Raw genomic sequence first — 18,440 nt, forward strand, 5'->3', positions numbered from 1 at the left:
CCTGGGGCTCAGCCTGCGGGTCTCAAACGGCCCGACGCCAAGCTCAGCGTTCCTATTCGTGCCGAGCCCCAAGGCTGCTTGCGCCTCTGGCACAGGGACAATAGTGGGGACCCTTTGTTCCTGCAGTTCTGTCCTACATACTGTGCTGGCCACCACACAAGAGCCCAATGCCCAGGCAGGCAAAGCCTCACACTGCTAAGCTCCAGAGACTGGCCCAAGGGATTCTGGGCACATAGCCCCCTCTGTGCAGATCGCATCTGCGGTCACTTAGCATTACCCCCACTAGGGATGACTGGACAAGACCCCCTCCCCACAGCAAGAGCTGCAAAGCAATGCCCAGGAATGCAGCAGGGAATGACGGCTCCACAGCAGATTGTACTTAGGAACAGCGACAGGCATGGGACTGGGACTTAGACCTGCCATTGCCCCCCAGCCCAGCCCTCACTCCTGTCCGCCGCTGGAGGGTGGGGAGCTTGCAAGTAGCTTTAAACTGGCTTTCAAATTCCCCTGGGAAACCAACTCACCCATGCCTCCCTGACAGCCCTGAGCTACCCTACGCATGGCAGGGACCTGCCTCCCAGGCACACCTGGGAAGAGCCTTGGGGCAGCCTGACATGCATAGTGCTGGGCTGGATGGAAGATGAGGGGTGAGCTACCGCCGCTGGGGTGGTATCTGCTGTCAGCTGTGTGGGAGGAAGAGGAACTGCTCCCCGGCCCAGCTGACGCCAGGGTGGGTAGGTGAGAGCGACGCAGGGGTCATGCTCCAATCCCTCCAGGGCTGGGTGGGAAGCCATAGAGGGGCTTGAGGCCAAGGGCCCCTCTTTACATTCCTGGGCTCCAATTGCATTAGGTCTGCAGCATCATAGTTCCATCTGCACCTCCCCGAAACGCATGCAGTGCACTCCCAGATGGCCCCTCGGCGCAGCTTTCCAGTGCCCAGCCGCAACACTGACACCTAGGTTCCTGCACAGCCACTGGTACAACTGCCCAGGCGTGCGAGGCAGATGCTGCACAGCGTGTGTGCAATCTCATCACATCTCACTGGAAGCAGTGGGACCACCTCCCCCGACTCAGAGGTAGGGGGTTGCTCATCGTACTGCCCGCAGGATGTGGGTGGGGATCTAGCCAGGGGAAGACACCTGAAAATCAAGGCAGGTTTTGGAGTCAGTCACCATGAAGCTTCTAGTTCATCAGTAACATCTCAACAGCACCCAGTGACCATTTCAGATAGCTCGATCCATCCTGAGCTAAGGGGGTGAGAATCTAGCTGCATACCCTGGGCCTGTTCCCTTTCGGCTGAGGCTGGATGCCAGGTTAGGGGATCCATGGAACCCCTCCTTCGGCTGCAGGGTCAATTTGGTTCCAAGGAGCAGTGCTGGATTGACTGCTCTTGGAGGCCACGCTCCTGGCTCTAGCCCAACACGAGATACAGCCCAGGCACAAACACTGCAGCCTTCCCCTGGGCTCCAACAACATGCCGCAGTCATGTCCAGCAGAGACCACCTCTAGGATGGTCTCCACGACCTTCATTCATCAGCCTCTCCTCTGAGGCTGCAACCCAGGGTGATGGTGTCACAGGCAATGCAAACATCTGTCCACCAGGGACTGGCCAAAGACTACCAGCTCGTTTCTCCTGGGCTAGCAGGTGACAATGACTTCACATCTCTCTCCAGCTGGGCTGGATTCAAACCAGCAACCAGGTGGGGAATGGCTCCAGCACCAGAACCCAGGAACAATGCTCACAAGGCCCAGGAGAATCTAAAACAGGTGGAGAGCCCATTGGAAATGGGGAGCGAGGGGCGGAAGCTGGAGTGCAACAGAAAGAAGCATTTTACCCCACAGCCAGGTAAGCAAAGATCTCTTCCTTGGAGAGAGAGAACCCATCACTCCCATCACTTCTAAGGTACCCATCAGCCTGATTAGCTAAGCAGGGATGCCAGTGGAGTGATGACCCTTCACCAGGGTCTGAGCGTGAGTGCGGAGTGTCCCCATGGAAATGCAGCTGCCACTAAGCGCACACTGGGACCCTGCCGGGCCAGCTCCTCCCAAGGTCGTGGGGAGCCGGATGGAAACACGGAGGAGCCTGCCTGAGCCAGTCTTCTTAACAGTGTTTCACCAGAACTGGGGGTCTCAGCACTTCAGCAACCCCAGCCCTAATGACACAAGTTCTCTTAGCCCATTCAGGGAGCTCCAGCTGCCAGCGTCCTGGTATGACAGACCCTCATTACGAGATCCCATCTGGGATGGGCACGGGCGAAGCCACGCAAACTATACTCACCGGTGGGAGGGGGAGGGATGCTAGGAGCTCCAGGGCCCCCCTGAGGGTAGCCCACACCTGGGGGGCAGCTGAAAGGAGCTGAAGGAAAAAGCATAGGGGGCTGCCCCGCTGTGGGGAGAGGACAGGCGGCAGGATGCTGTGCAGGGACCGAGGCTGGAGGGAAGAAGGTTGATCCTGGTGGTGGAACGCCAGGGGGTGCAATGGGCCCAGGCTGTCCTGAAATAGGAGGCTGATTGGGAAAGGCAGCTGGTCCAGCGAGTCTGGCTCCTGGCAGGGACAATGCTGAAACCAAGGAGAACAGCGTCAGCTGGCAGTCCCCTCCTACCAGGAGTGTGTTCCCCATGGCTCCCACTCCCCGCTTTGGCAAGCATCCTCCTCTCCCAAGCCATGCCCGGCCTTCCTCCCACATGCCCATCCCCAAGGCTTATCCCACCCCACAGCTTACTGGGGGCCTCTCCCAGGGCTCATGACTAAGCTGCAGCGAGGTCCATGGGATCGGCAGCGCATGGGAACTCGGAGCAGCCTGCTCCCCAGACAAGCTGCAAGCACTATGGCACGTATGGAGCAGAGTCTGACGTGGGCCCAAAGTGCACGCCTGGCGCTCCCTGCCCTGATGGATGCAATGGCTTTATAGGCTGCGTCTCTGGCGCACACTCACCTGGCCCGGGAACCGTAGCTGGTGCCAAGCCGGAGGCGTACTGGCAGTAAGGGGGCCGGCCTCCTGCTCTGGAGTACATACTGGTAGTGGGGGAAATGCTGGCCTGGGGAGGAGCCATGGGCACCGCTGGCACCGGCAGAGGCATGAAGAGTGAAGGCACTGAAGACTGAACTGACACCGGCGGGGTGAAGGATGGCTGGTACACGGGCTGTAATGAAAACACAGACACTGCGGTGAGCCCCACCTGGCAGTCCCGCTCGAACAAGAGCTGTGGCCACTGCCCCAGCTATCCTGTGACCAGTGGCCAGCCACTCGCCTCCCCTGCCCAAAAAGGGCACACTGGAGACTCCAAAAACAGCTGCCCGGCTCAGCCTGGTTGGGAAGCAGGCACCTGGCTTGGCTCCACTTTGCCAGCACTATGTCTGCTGGCTGTGCCAGCGCAGGGCTTGGTTGCTTTCTTTCCCCATCAGAAGGGCCAGCTCTGCGATGGCACCCCACTCTCCTCCTTCGCTCTCTGTTAGATTCCCGTCCGTCAGGCTGCGAGCTCCCAGGAGAGGGACCAGAGTAACCCCACTAGCCACAGGCAGGGTGAGGCCCTACGAGCCCATGGGAGAGGGACCAGATTAACCCCCTTAGCCAGGCGCAGAGATGCTGATTCCCTTCCTTCAGGCTGGGCTCCTGCTGCGACCTGGCTGCTGTGGAAGGAGGTATTTTCAGTTCATGACAGGTGCACCCATCCTACTGAAAGCACAAAGGAACCAGCTGCAGCCCCCCACATCTTCAACACAGAGGTGCAGCCTGCAGGACCACAGGGCACCGCAGGAAATGTGCCGTCTCAGTCAGGAGGTCTGGACTAATGGGATCCAGATGGACCACTGCATGCTGGGTATGTCCTCTGTGCAGGCCACACTCCACGAGGAAGAAGAGGGCGGGTGCACTGTAGAGACCAGTGGCTTGTTCTTTGGTTAACCGTGTGCCCCAGAAGTGGCGAGTCTTTCCCCAAACTCTTTTCAGCCCATCAGCACTAGGAAGAGCCCTCAGCTAACGTAGTTTGTACCATTGGAGCTAGGGGTGTCCTTCAGTCAGCTGTGCCAAGCTGCCCGAGAGCAGCTACAATCCCATCAGCCTCCTTTAGCTGTCTCCTTCCCTCTCCCCAGTGCTTCTCTGCCCTGGGCATAGACACCAGGCTTTGAGACTTACCTTCTCTGGATGCCTGGGACCCGGTCTGCGGGCTGACCCTTCCGGAGCAGAGCTGCTCTTGGCTGCCGGCAATGGGTGGCTAACTGGCCCGACATGCACACGAGCATAGGGGAAAGGAGGCGGCTGCTGATCGCCCACGCTCTCCCCTTGAGCGTGGAAGAGACGGTCTCGGAGCTGCTGGATCAGGAGCTGAAAAAAATGAGACTTAATGAAGTGCTTCGGGAGCCACGGATGGAAGGCTCCCTAGGGTTATGAATAACTCCTTGGCCCACTAGGTGCAATACATTGGCAGAGGCATGAAGCCTTCATCAGTATGCAGCACCTGATAACTAATCCTGGGGGCCTAATGAGAGGCTGCAAACTTCAGGGTCCAAGACACCACCCTGATCTCAATTGGGAGAGCTCTCTGAAGCCATGCCGAGGCTCCTCAACCTCCGGGGCTTTCTCCTACTTGGGGGTCCCCAATTTTTTCCCTTCCTCCAAAGTGGATCACCAAACCTTGAGAAGCACCTTCCCACCCATGCCTGCCCCAAAGTGACCGCGTTTGGTTAAGTGCTGCCAAGAACTGCAAAGAGCAGCATGGAGATCCCCTCTCCTGGCCTGGCCTCCAAGGCCTCAGAGTAGACTCTTTGAGGCAGATGAAGCTCCCAAGGAGAAAGAGAACCACCCCAAGGCAGGGGGGAAGTGAGCTGGTACGGGCTGGTACGGCATACCAGTAAGAACCCGCACCCGCCCGTACCCAGCCCACATTAAAGCTCTGCCGCGGCAGCACTTTAACGTCCCTGCCCCTTTTGCCTCCCCCATCGGCAGCCCTGTTGGTAGGGTCCGTACTGGCAGGGCCGCCAACAGGGGAAGCAAAAGGGGCAGGGACGTTAAAGCACTGCCATGGCAAAGGACCCTGCAGCGCTTTAACGTCCCTGCCCCTTTTGCCCCCCCTCAGCCACTGATGGGCGGGGAGAGGGGCAAAGGGAGCAGCTGCCCTGGGGTCGGTGATTTAAAAGGGCCTGGGGCTCTGGATGCCACTGCCACGGCGTCTGGAGTCCCGAGCCCTTTAAATCGCCATGGGAGCCCTGGGCAGGGCGGGCCAGGCGGCCTGGAAGGGCTGTCTGGGGGATGCTGACCCCAAGCCCAGGCCTTTCCGCCCGAGGCCCCATCCCTTCTGGGGGTCAGAGCCAGCCACGGTACAGGCAAGTGTCCTGAGTTACTTTCACCCCTGCCCCAAGGGAAAGGTTCCACCTTAATCAGAATCTACAGCTTCCTGTTGCATGCTGGCTCTCTACACTGCAACTTCCAAGTCTCTCCAGCACCTTCTCTGCCTATCTATTTTTCACCTACCTCATCAGAGCTGCGGGGTAGATAGCTCATTGCCGCCGCCAAACACCCCTGCGATGCCAAGAGCCTGGCATATTGGGTGACCCGCTCTGCCAAGACAGGGCCCAAAGCTGGCCCCACAGAGCCTCGGAGCATCTCAATGGACCTGCTCAGCACCATCACTTTCTCCACCAGGTCCTGACAGGGCGGGATGAAGACACAACACATGCTGTAAGTTCTCCATTGAGGGTGAGCTTTGATTTACTATCCATCTCATTCAGACACACACCGTGAGGTTGTATAGGGCCAGAAGTCAGCCCAAGGGAGAGAAGGAAGGTCTCATTGAACAGTCCCAGAACAGGAATGAATTTCATGCAGCACCACCTATTTCACAGCCAGGAACACAAGAGCAGCAGCACTGCTGGGGTGGGACTCGGGAGACTGGGATCCATTTCCAGCTCAGTCACATACGTCCAGTTCCCCCTGCCCCGGGAAATGGGGATTGAGAGGATGATAGGCAGAGGTGCTCAGAGACCATGCTGGTAAGTGACCTCTATGTTCCTAGACATACAGATCAGCACCACGCCCTGTCCATTGCACAGCAGTCCATCCTGCCCCTGAGCACATGCTGATCCAGGCCCTCTCGTGTCAACAAACAACTAGCAACTTAACCCAAGGCTCCTTTAGCCAGAATCTAGGCTAGGAGGAGACCCAACTCCTACAGCTGGAAGTTGTAGGACTGGAGAAGCTGGAGCTCAGGCTCCAATCTGTGTCTTTTGGGACCCTGCAGACAGATCCTAGCCTATGGAGGTTTCATGCCCACATCAAAGCACCTGTACCTGCAGAGCTAGGGGTGATGAGGTCTCGTGGTTTTTTACCCAGCATTTCGCCAACCTCTCCACATTGCCGGATGAGATGTAACATAGGCAGGCTTCACTGGACAGCACCCCTTTGCCTTCTGACTCCAGACGGGCCCCCAGTATATCTAAAGGGAGGAGGAAAAGGGGCAGTTTCCACTAATTTGCTCCCATCTGGCCAGCTCCTCCTTCCCCTGCCCAGCTCTCAGAAATTGTGCGAGAACTTTACACACTGGCAACTTAGGAGCCACATGCAGAGAGTTAACAGGCCATGGTACAGAGGCTGGTGTCACCAATGAATCCATAGTCAAGAGCCTGGCTAAAGCTAAATAGGGAAGGAAACAATACAGCAAACCCCTGTCAGTCAGCTACCGTTCACCAACTGGTTCCCAGCTAATGGCCTCCAGAGCTTTTATACCCCGATCGCTAGCTCATTCCTGGCCAGCCACGTTTCCCACAAGGGCCAGCCCAGTCCTAGCCCTAAACAGGCTCTATGAGGAAAACTACTGAGCCCTCACCAACTGGCTCTCAGCCCATTCCCAGGCTTGCAAGTGTGTGAGGACTGCAAGCAGTACGAAGAACCACTTGCAGGTGGGGTGCACCCCTCCTGCCTTCCCTCTCCCCAGGAGCTCTGGCCCCTTTCCAGATAAGCCCTGTACATATACACACCTTACTCAGGGCCTAGGCCTGGGCAGCAGCAGAAGTCACTGCCCATAGCTCTTCCCAAGCCATGGACGCAGGCTGAAGGAGATATTGGCACATCCTTGTCCCATACCATGAGACTCTGCCCTGCCTTACCGTTCATATAGCCCACTTCCACTGATTCTGTTCTTCCTGCCTTAGCCTGCAGATGGGTCACGCTCTCATTTGTCTTGTCTGGAACGCCCTTAGACCATTTTGGAAATATTTCCTCTGAAGATCCATCCACCTCTCTCTGTAGACAGCCCGGAGGCACTCTGCACCAAATGAAGCGTCCCACCTACCACAGAGCTGGGCGTATTCCTCCTGCTTGGAGTACGTTAACAAGATGGCCAGTGCCTCCTTCCAGTTCTGCAGGTCACATGTGCAGATTACATCTCGCCAGTTCTGCTGCACGATGGAGGAAAGAAGCTGCAGGAGAAGCAAATGGCCCATCAGTCCACAAGTTCAAACCTCAGATGCAGCTATGGAGGTCCATACATGCTCACACAGAGATCTACCTTGCACTTGGGTTAACAGAGTGACCCTGGGAGAACCCTTGGTGCCACCTGGCAGAGGGCCCCCCATACTGTAACTCACATCAGGCCTGACATACTCATTCCCTCAACACACTGCTGTCAGAATATGTACCTCAAAGGTGTCCGGTAAGGTATCATATGTAAACTGGTGACAAGCTGGTCCTGAAAAATCATTGTGATGTATGTACAGGGTGTTTACAAATTGTTGTGTATGTGTGCTTAAAACGTGTTCAGCCTGCCCTAGACAGAGGAACATGCCTTTACCTGTCTGACCAACTTGGCTACAGGCAGAGTACAATGAAGGTACATTTACATAGAAGGTAAACAAAGCCAGCAGGCTAAACAAGCTGGGGAGAAGACTGCTTAACAATCATGCTGGGGACGGAGTCTGCACCCCAGCAAGCCTTCTTGGCTCTTGAGGCAGAGACAGAGACAATAGACTTTAGGAGCGAAAAAACCTTTTAGTTACCCGTCACTTAGGAACAGCACTGTTTGATTCAGTGAATGTTGGGTCCAGAGGGCTAGAGATGCTGGTAACTTGAGGTGAGCAAGGGCTTGTCTACACTTAAAATGCTGCAGCAGTGCAGCTGCGTCACTGCAGTGAGCCAATGAAGACACTACATACGCCAACAGGAGAGGGTCTTCTGTCAACATGGGTACTCCACCAGCCTGAGAGGCGGGAGCTAGAGTGACGGGAGAATTCTCTCATTGACCTAGTGCTCTCTACGCTGATGGTTAGGTTGGCTTAACTACGCCATTCAGGGGTGTGGATTTTTCACACCCCTGAGCAATGTAGTTATACCAACCTAACTTCCTAGTGTAGACCAGGCCTAAGAAAACTGCTTAGACAAAGATTGTAACTTGTTAAGATTAAATTTTAGTCATAAAACTAGAATAACTTTCTTAAAGAACCAGGATTTAAGTGATACTAAGCCAGAGAAAGGGACAGGCCTGGGTACAAACAAAACACAGCACACTTGCTAAGCTAACAGGCTGGTGTGTGCTCTCTCTCTTTGGAGGCAGCAAACATAATACCAGCTGTGAGTGCCCAAGGTGAGGGACGGGATGCGGCAGAGACACGTCTCTGGGGAACTCGGGCGCTAGGTTCACTGACTGTTTCCTGCAAGGCAAGGTTTAGACGGGCAGAGTCTTGACGAGTGTGCTGGCCAGGCAGCCAGGGAAGCAATGCACAGCTTCGCAGCAGCAGAGCTCTCACCCTTGCTATGGCAGAGCGTTAACACAGTGGCTCTCAGCTCTAGGTGGTCTGAGCAAGACGCCACAGATGGAGTGTCCACATCACGGCTGCTCACATGCGGGATGATATAGAATTTGCCCCCATGGTCCACCACTGTGCCTCCAGCAGTAACTGGCACTTAGTGCTTCCAAAGGTGAAAAGCCACCCATGTCCCTGTCTAGTAACGCAATGCTGTAGACAGAGGAAGAAGATTCTTTCCTGGTCCTCACAATGGTCGGTTTATGCCATGCAGCATGGGATTTGACCAGCTCTGTAGCTGCATAAGAGAAGTGTCATTAAGGCTCAGGTAATGTCGATGGATTTCTAAAAGGGTTGGATAATTTAAACTGCAACCTCCTGAGGCAGAAGATACCAGAAGCTGGACACAAGCTGAAGAGAAGGGCGGAAATCCTGGCTCTGCAGCAGATTGCTTGTTGGATGAGAGCAAGTTATATAAAGGTATCATGAGTGCAGTGTAAATACCTAGACAGAGCTGGAAATTAGATGGACAGAGCCCTCAGTTCAGCATTTCACCCCTGCCAACGCACTCTCACACAGGCAAGCACACCTGCCCGGGCCCCATCCACCTCAGTCTGTTCTCTTCTGCCCCACATCTCTGCCTGGATATACACTGCTGGGCACTCACCTGAGAAATCTTTGTTTTCCGTTTGGCAAAGTACTGCATCTGGGTCTCCCGCAGTAGCGTCTCCCCCCCAGCGATAGCCAGAATGATGGCATCAGCAAAACGGTCAGCCCTCATGCACAGCTGCACAGCGCCGGCAAAGTTCCCCACCAGGAGCGCCTGGCTGATCAGCCCGTCCGTGTCTGGAGAGGGGGAAAGGAACGCACAGCACTATGGTGAGCAACTGAACAGTTCATCCGGGGGCCACCCACCACCCTGGCTGCAATGAACTGTGGACACTAGTGAAAAGGCAGCTCTGCAACAACTGCAACCCATCTCCAGGCCTTTCACTCCAGAAACCACGTGTGCTGAAAGTGGATCCTCATCCAGTATTAGGGCTTGTCCTCTGTGGGCCTTCCACCGCAAGTGCACTGGTCAATGCCGATGGCACGGAGAGAGAATGTAGGTTGAGGTACACTGCATAGCGCATCAATGGGCCAGGCTATGTCACTTTATAGGGCAGCGGCTCCCTTCACATAATGCGGGCCATGCAATACCTGTTGTGACCGGGATCTCCAATGTGCTCATGTCCTGAGGGACGAGGCTGTCAAAGAACCCTGAAGAGGAGGAAGCAGCACCCACTTCGATCATGGAGCATCTTGAGCCCTGTGCAAAGAAAGCAGGGAGAGTATGTTGATGTGAGCCACACCCAGAAGAACAAGCCTGACCAAGACAATTTCAATGGATTACAGAGCTGGGTGAGGGTGGTTTGCGGCTGTTCTACCTGGCTGGGAGTTTCTTTCTATAGCTGATTTCAGCACGGAAGCTTACAGGCCGCTTCCTTCATATCTCCTGCCACTGCACTATCACTAGTGCAGCTCTACCAGTGTAGCAATGACAGGAGTGCCAGCCTGCCCCAGAAGGTGCCAAGAGGACACCCGGAAGCTGTGCCATGGAGCTAAGATAGGGTTAAGGTTATCCCTCGCACCAAAGAACTGAGCGCTCCTTGAACAAGGCTTGCTGTAGTGTCATCAACAGCCTGCATGTCACCATCCCTTGCAGTGACTGCGTAGCCCATCCAGTCCCCCCTCCTGCATAACCCAGTCCACAGATCCTCACCCAGGGAGTCCTGCACTGAGCCCCAGAACTTTTTGGAATTTGTCCTTCTTGTTCATTCCTCTCCCTGACGCTCACTTCTCAGTGACCAGTGAGGAGTCCAGGGCCTACCTGAACAGGCGGCTGTGCAGCCTGAGCCAAGCCATCTGCCTCAGGAAAGTGCTGCTTCTCTGGGATACCATTCCCTAAACAGGACGTGATCTGTGAAGAAATGGAGTCATGGAGTCAAGCCTCTGTCACAAAGCTGAACGTGTGGGCAGCAGAAAGGCCAAGTCGCCCAAAGCCAGAAACAGCTCCATTGGCTTCCCCAAGCACTTTAAGAGCCGGTTCAAAATCATGCTCTGTATTAACCCTCCCACCCCATCACCTCTCCCAGCTCCCCTTGCTACTCAGCTAGTACAGACCTCTCTGCCCCTTGCCATAACACTGCCCTCACTGGTGCAAGATCCGTCTTCTTTGCAACTCTGTCAGTGTTATCTGAAGGAGTATTCCAGTAACTTACCACGTCCTCCACTTTCCACACCTCACCCAGATCTCTCACTTCTCTCTAAGTATTAGGAGGGAAGTTAATAACATATGGTGCTCGCAGAGACAGTTTGGACAAAGCTGCATTGCCGTGATGCATCAGTTAAAGCGGCAGCAGAATTTCCCTTTTAATGGGACCTCTGTTTGTGCTGAACTCCTGAAATATCCAGAGGCTCCTTGTACACTCCCTCAGTCACCTGCTTTGGGACTCATTCATGAGATGAGTGAAGGTTTGAGTTAGGGGCTGACACCTTGTAAAGCTACCCTGGGTAGGACAGAAGCCTAGCAATCAGGAGAGATTAGAAGAGAGAGGAGGAACACTCCCTGATTCCACCCTCCCTGTTGCTCCCACCCAGCAGCTCAGTGGGTTAAGTGTATTAACCTTTCACCTCTGGAGACCAGGATTCAAGTCTCAGCTTAGATCACAAGTAGTGGTCTCATGATAGCTCCCAGGTGCGCATCACCGACCTGCCACACAATTAGCCAGCATCCGACCTAGGCAGAGCCACATCCAGATGTGCTGGAGGAGCTGCCCAGGTGAGCTGGAAGTCAGGATCAAGGTGCACTGGGAGAGCTGAAGGGAGGGAATGAAGCCTGAACTATGCCCTGCCCTAGCCAGCACATTGCAGCACTAGTCACATGGTCACAAATGAAGCAAATCAAGCATGCACTTTCTAAGTCCACAGGACCAGTCCTAGTTCAGGTGCAAAAATGTTCAAGCTACACCTCCAAGTGAAACCTTATGGGAGGAATTGCTTATAAAATACATAGTGCGGCAGATACCTCTTTCCTGCACTCCCTGAATCTGTTCTTCACCTGTCCCCTAATTCACCTGCCACTACCCTAAAAGGACCCTCTGTGAAATAAAGACATTGCTTAGCAAGTAGGCCACTTACCTTCTTCTGCAGCTCCTCTTTACTATAGCCCAGCAGCTTCAGGAGTTTAGTCCTGGATTCTGGCTCCATGTTCACCTGGGCCCCAAAGGGGATCAGAGACAAAGAGGTGCGTAAAACCGGGCGTCTGCATAGAGACAACACCCAGCTGCCAAGCATAGTGCTCAGTTTACAGATTAGCACCAGGGGACCTTGGGTGCTCCTTGGGACCTGGAATAAGCTGCCTTTTGGAAGATGAAGTCTGAGACTTTGCTAACCTTGTCTACCCCAGCAATGCAATAAAACCTGGTTATCGCATTCTGTCAAACACATTGCGCGCAGACACTGATTAACTAACAGGGGTATTGCTCACTTTAACACACTACACTTGCTTTAGCCAGCTACGCTACAGTAACGAACCCCACACTGCAGGATCACTCCTGTAAGCTGCAGTGCTTTGGAACGGTCCTTGAAAGTACTGCTGTTATGTGAGAAGAGATGCCTATAGCACTAGTCAGGCAGCACAGGCCAGTGGACAGAGCACTGGTCTGGGAGTCAGGAGATCTGTGTCACTATGGGCAAGTCACATCTCTCTGTGCCTCAGTTTCTCCAAGTGTAAAATGGGACTTCTGTAAAGCTCTCTGAGATCTAGGCATGGAGAATTCTGTATAAGCACTAAGTACTATCACAGCTCACGGACGTGTGTTACTGATTTCCTCTCTCACAACATGGCCTGCTTGCGATCCCCAGGCCACAGTTTGAGAAGGCAGCACTGCCTACTAGAGAGAAAAACTGGACTGGACCAGTGAACGGAGCAGGCTGCTATCTCCAATTGTAGTCTGTGGCCGACAGTGGTACATGGAACACAGAGTCGTTTTGGTCCCAATGGGTGAGACGGGTGGGATTTGAAGGTGATCACCCAATATAAGAAGGGGCTAAATCAAGCAGTCTACTCAGGGCCAGATTCTCTCATGTTTACTCGTGTTGAGTAGGACCTTATTCCTCCAGCCAGCCTCATTTAAGTCAATGGGACTACTTGTGGAGTAAGGTACGGTTCCATTTGAGGAAGGGGATCAGATTCCAGCCCTCAGCCCGTCTGAAGTCAAAGCTCCCAGTGACAATGTTGGGAGTTCTGACCGAGTGCAGACAGAGGATTTAGCCCAATTATGTCCAAGCTAGACAGAAGCGGATCTAGTTCTTGCAGGCCCTGGCTGGAAAGCAAAGCACTCTTGGCTAGAGCACCTCTCTGTGGCTGTATTTGGAGGGAGCAGCAAGATTCCCTGGGCCTCAGTTAAACACTAGGCAGGATCTTAAATTGATGGGCCTTAAGGACCTCAGAGTCTGCCACGAAAGATAGAGGCAAAGCGCTCAATCACCTTCTGGATGGTCTACATGGCAACGGGGTTGAGGGAGGGAGCAAACAATCCTGCTGGCATCACAGCTGCCTCAACCCTTCCAGGCTGATCTCAGCCCATTAGGGCTTTTGCCTGGGGAATGAGGGAGTGCGCTCCACTGAGATCACTACAGGACTAGAGGAGGCTGAGTGTCTGCCTGGCACTGCTGTGTACAGTATCCTGACTGAGAGCCCAACACAGTCTGATGCCAACACCGTACCTATGAAAAGGAGAGCAGGCCTCCAGCCCTCTGCATTTAGCCTTTAACCAAGGCTTTCCCCAAGTACGTGATTATGTGATGTGTTTATGGCTTAACTCCCAGTCAGTCTGTTCTGTTTATTGCTGTCCCTTGAAGAGCTGGGGATATACGAGGCCAGGGACAAGTGTGAGAAGCACATGCAAAACCCATGCCAGGAATGCAAAGGCATTGCAATGAGATCTTGGCCTTCACCAGGGCTGTCCTACCTTCAGGAAGTTCCAGAGGTTCTCTTCAAACTGCAGCTGGGCTGCCCGAATCTTGCTCTGACAATAGTCCAGGAGGTTTCCCGACTGCAGGGCCATCTGCAGCTCTCTGGATCGGGCCAGGAACTCTGTCTCAGTAACGACTTGGCTGATGAACACCTGGCGCGGGGGAATCTGCTGCATTTGTTGTGCTGGGGCCTTGGTGAGGCCAAAAGTGATTAATTTCCCTCCGAACTGAGAAGGAGAGAGGGAAAAAGTAAGTGTCCATACACGTGAAGGTAAAACCAGCACACTCAGCTCTCGGGAGCTGAAGGGGCTTCGGCAGACACCAATGGCCCTGAACAGGGCAATCCCGAGGAACCCAAGGCAGACCACAGCTGCACACATACAAGATGCTGCTGTCTTCTGCAAGGATCAAACCCAAGACCTGCAGCATCAGAACCACAATCCTCAGTGACACCCACAGTCTGTGTGTGTGCAGTCATACGTAGCTCACTGCAAACATCAACAGCACAGAGGACCAGGTGCTGTTTGGAATGATTTTGCTCTGCAACAGAGATCATCAAACTAATGGAATACACAGGAGCCTTTATTTATTGAATTTAGTAATTTTGCATTAGGCCACTGTGGGTTCACCTCCTGCTGCTCCAGTTTCAAGCTCAACAGAGTGAAAATCACAGCTGGTGCTTTTCTCAAATATGGAGACTCTAGGAGCACACAAAATCCAAAGGCAGTGACCACAGACACAATGACCTTACTTGCATAGGGTTATTCCTAGGTCACCCACTCATGTCAAGCGTTCTTAAGCCTACGGCCTAGTAACATACCAGTGGGGGCCGCGATCGGCCGAACCTGCTGTGTAAGCAGGTAAATAAACTGGCCCGGCCTGCCAGGGTGCTTACCCTGCGAGCCGCGTGCCAAACATTGCCGACCCCTGTTATAGATGAAATAGCATATGAACTGACCATAATGGCACATAAAACAATGCTAAATGGATGACAGAAGGAACTAACTAGCTACAGTACTACTCTGAAATGGCACGGGCCAGGGCAGAGGCTAAGAAAGCAGGGCAGCAGCACAATCTGGGAGAAAAGCGGGGTGGCAGACGAGGAGAGGGAGAGAATAAGGATATAGGGAGAAGAGGGAATAGGGAAAGGGGAAAGACAGACAATGGACTGGGAGGAAAGGCAGGAGAGAACAGACCTTGCCTACAAGACTGGGCTAGTTTCTGAGACTGGGCTAGTTTCATTAACTATCCAATGGGAAGGACATGGGAGTCAAAGAGCAGCTCTCTCCCATCAGAGCAAGTCCCCATCACTGCTATAGGGACAGATGTTGTTGGCGAGGTCTCTGAACACCACAGCAAAGGATCCCCTGCCAACGGAGCCACACAGCCCTCTACCAAAACTGACAGTACCATGAAAACCACAACGGTCTCCAACATGGGAACCAGATCCCCTCTGAGCCCCCCGTGGGGGCCATAACCACTCTCCTTTCCAGGCAACGATGTTCCACACACTTACTGCAAACGAGACCCCCACCGGCCTGCGAATCCACTTGGGGGGCTTTTTCAGTGGCGGGATCAAGGTGGTTTGAGCCACCTGCTCTGGCACCTGAAGAGGAGGAAGGGTCTGTCCCGTGCCGAAGGGGTCCAGGTTGTTAAAGGAGGAGGAGATCTGAGAAGGGAAATTAAAAAAGTTACATCTCACTCTCCAAGCAATAAGATCAATCAGCCTAGCCCAGTTGTTAGTTACCCTCGGTGGTGAAGAAACAGGACATTAGCATGTTCCTGGGGCAGTGCCACCACATCCTTATGAGAGACACAGCATATCTGGGATACAGACCTTATACAAACCTTAATTAGTTTTAGTTCTTAAATGGGTTCATCTTGAGAAGTTACTTCTCTCTATTAACATGAAGACTTCCCAAGGGAAGCTGTTTGTCCCACCACCCCACTCCTAAATAAAAAGATTACTGAATGTTATTGTCTCCCACAAATAAGGCAAACAACTGGTCATAACTTGTCTGACTTGTTTTTAATTTTGCTGATGGGGGACTGTTGAGTGGCTGTTTGTTGCAAGGGTCTTTTAAACCAGTTATTTTTATAGGATTTTGTGTTGAACATTCTGTGAACTGGCGCTATAACGACATCAAGACATTTTCGCCCAGAGGACACCATGGCAGCTTCCTCAAAAGTGTTCTGAGCTGTATTTTTACAATATTTCTGGGAGATCACACACATGCAGCTCTTGTGGCATGCAAACATTAACAATTTTTTTTAATTGCTAGCTTAAGCAAGTCCTTCCCCAGAACTGAAGTTCGCTATGCATGACCCAATTTGAACTTAACAGGACCAAACTGCGTGACTCCAAGATAGGCCTCACACCGGAGTTGTCTGAAGACCCTGAAGGGAGGCAGGGAAGCCAGAGTGAGCGAAGATGACAAATAATAAGAACCCAGGGTAAGGCTATGAAGCCTCACTTTTTAGGTCAACAAGGCAGCTGAGGGAACACTGATCTTCCAGAATCCCCAAACTGATCACCTCAGGGGGAGGCAGTCATCACACCACCACACAAGCTATGCCAACCCTGGACCAGTCTCCCTACACCCAGAAAAAGCCTGCTGATGAGCAGCATTAGGCCAGCCATAGGACCAGCTAACTCCTTGACTGCAGTTCTAGCTCTCATCTCAGAACAGTCCAGAACACTACAAGAACTGAGGAGTCTGTGACCTGCCCGTTACTTTATTTTCCCTTTTTCTATGTGTGTCCTTTGCTTGTATTAAGTGGAAGGTATCCCAGATTGTTTTATTCTCTAAGATTAGTGTGGTTGGTTGCACATTTATGTGTATATGCACCAGTGATGTCTACACAGGGAAAGTGCCAGAAAGTTCACTGGGTTTAATCAACTCTAAACAGCACCATAAAGATACCCATTAAAGCATGTCCTGTCTTTTGAGAGTCCTAAGAAACTCCAAGCTGTCTGCCAAACAAGAGTTGGCAAACTTTGGCTTATCAGAATATTCTGCTAAGGCCTGTATTGTAATATTTCTGTTGGAGGAAGGGAGAATTGAAATCTAAGAAGGAAACTTTGTAATTGGCTTAGAGGCTATGTTCCTGACATTAGTTGACAATTTAGTTTTAATACACCTCTACCTCAATATAACACGACCTGATATAACATGAATTCGGATATAATGGGGGGGTGGCTGCGCACTCCGGCAGATCAAAGCAAGTTTGATAGAACGCGGTTTCACCTATAACGTGGTAAGATTTTTTGGCTCCTGAGGACAGCTTTATACCGGGGTAGAAGCGTATCAAAATATTTAACCTGCTCCAAGCTATAGATTAGAATGGCTTGGGTAAAATTCTTTAGTTGGGGTTTAGAACCAAATGGACAGCCACCTCCCTAAATCCCTTCTCAGCAGTTATAAAGATTGATTATTTGTTGTATTGATCTGATAATTTAACTAATTTTAGCATTTAATTCCAATTCAATACAGACTACCTTGGCAATTTGAACATTGTATTATCTTAGTTGTAGTTTGGTTTAGTAATAGCTTATCTTTGGTGATATGTTTACTTAATTTTAATAGCTTTAATAAAATTGATTAAAAGATGCTGATTGACAGAAATCTGACTCAGTAACGTGGGTCCAGAATCCTTGAGGCTCTGGCTGGACATTAGGTTGGCTGGCTAAAGCAGGACCACCTCCCGACAATTAATCTTTGGTTTTCACAAACACCATGTGGACCTGAGACCCACGCACACCCCTGCACAGGTGTGCTCACTGCAGCACCTGTGGCCACAGTGAAACAACACTCTACCTTCTAGTGCCCCCTGAACCCAAGCACCAACTGCCACGCCATCACGCCCAGCCAGCACGCCCGTTCTCTGTTCCATGGGACTCTACCTTGTCAGCCTGAGTCTTCTGCTGAGCTGCTAGGCTCCCACCCATAACAGAATAAACATTGATCCACCCATCGAAAGAGGCAGCGGAGAAGACTGATGGATTCCGAGGGCACCACTGGACATCAAAGCACCACTGGCTCTGAGTGGGCAGCTCATAAATCACCTAACATGGATGGGGAGGAGGCAGAATGTTATAAGGAACAGTCACTTGTTTTCCCCCAAGCCACTTACGCATGGCAGGTCTGCCACACATTCCTGATATCTCACCATGCATAATGCACCCTGATCATGATCGCTTCCTGGTAGTCCACCAGCTAGGACACAGTGCAGCTGCAATATTTCAAAATAACTAGCACAAACACCAGGAGTCCCCAGAGAGCTGCAGTGCCTAAGAGCAGAAGGGTTTGGGCTGCAGAGTGAAATTGATTTGGAATGTGTAACCGTAGTCAGTTTCACTCTGTTTTCAAAGGCTATGACTAGCCTTAGGGTGGCATGTATCCTGCAGGCACCACACCTGCAGCTACACACCACAACGGAAGCCTCCAGTAGCAGGGGTAGGCTCTGGCAGCAGGGAGGCAGAGGGACACTACGCTGCAAAACCAGTGCAGATGTGGGAGGCATGCCTTGGGTACGCAGAGAGCCCATACAGGGTACAATACCTAGGGGTACAGGTTTAGGGCATTCTACTCTACTAGTCTAAGCTGCACCTCTCCATCCACACTGCTATTTTTACCCATGCTAGCTGGGTGTGCAAGCGTCCGTACGCTACACACCACCACAAGTG

At 52.6% G+C, this 18,440-nt stretch overlaps 1 protein-coding gene across 1 annotated transcript in view; it reads right to left on the bottom strand.

Annotated features, from left to right (window-relative positions):
- SEC31B (SEC31 homolog B, COPII coat complex component) overlaps window positions 1-18,440 on the bottom strand; it is a 47,539-nt gene that overhangs the window by 6,493 nt on the left and 22,606 nt on the right. Inside the window, exons 9-22 of the mRNA XM_034775303.1 lie at window positions 17,658-17,819; window positions 15,270-15,422; window positions 13,750-13,980; window positions 11,915-11,989; window positions 10,605-10,694; window positions 9,935-10,043; window positions 9,402-9,580; window positions 7,288-7,414; window positions 6,287-6,432; window positions 5,472-5,645; window positions 4,137-4,325; window positions 2,937-3,144; window positions 2,724-2,741; window positions 2,279-2,560 (exon numbers count right to left, since the gene is read on the bottom strand). Coding sequence (XP_034631194.1) covers window positions 2,279-2,560; window positions 2,724-2,741; window positions 2,937-3,144; window positions 4,137-4,325; window positions 5,472-5,645; window positions 6,287-6,432; window positions 7,288-7,414; window positions 9,402-9,580; window positions 9,935-10,043; window positions 10,605-10,694; window positions 11,915-11,989; window positions 13,750-13,980; window positions 15,270-15,422; window positions 17,658-17,819 — 2,143 coding nt within the window. The remainder of the gene's footprint in view (window positions 1-2,278; window positions 2,561-2,723; window positions 2,742-2,936; window positions 3,145-4,136; window positions 4,326-5,471; window positions 5,646-6,286; window positions 6,433-7,287; window positions 7,415-9,401; window positions 9,581-9,934; window positions 10,044-10,604; window positions 10,695-11,914; window positions 11,990-13,749; window positions 13,981-15,269; window positions 15,423-17,657; window positions 17,820-18,440) is intronic.

Source organism: Trachemys scripta, chromosome 7, assembly GCF_013100865.1.
Source record: "Trachemys scripta elegans isolate TJP31775 chromosome 7, CAS_Tse_1.0, whole genome shotgun sequence".
Lineage (NCBI taxonomy): Eukaryota > Metazoa > Chordata > Testudines > Emydidae > Trachemys > Trachemys scripta.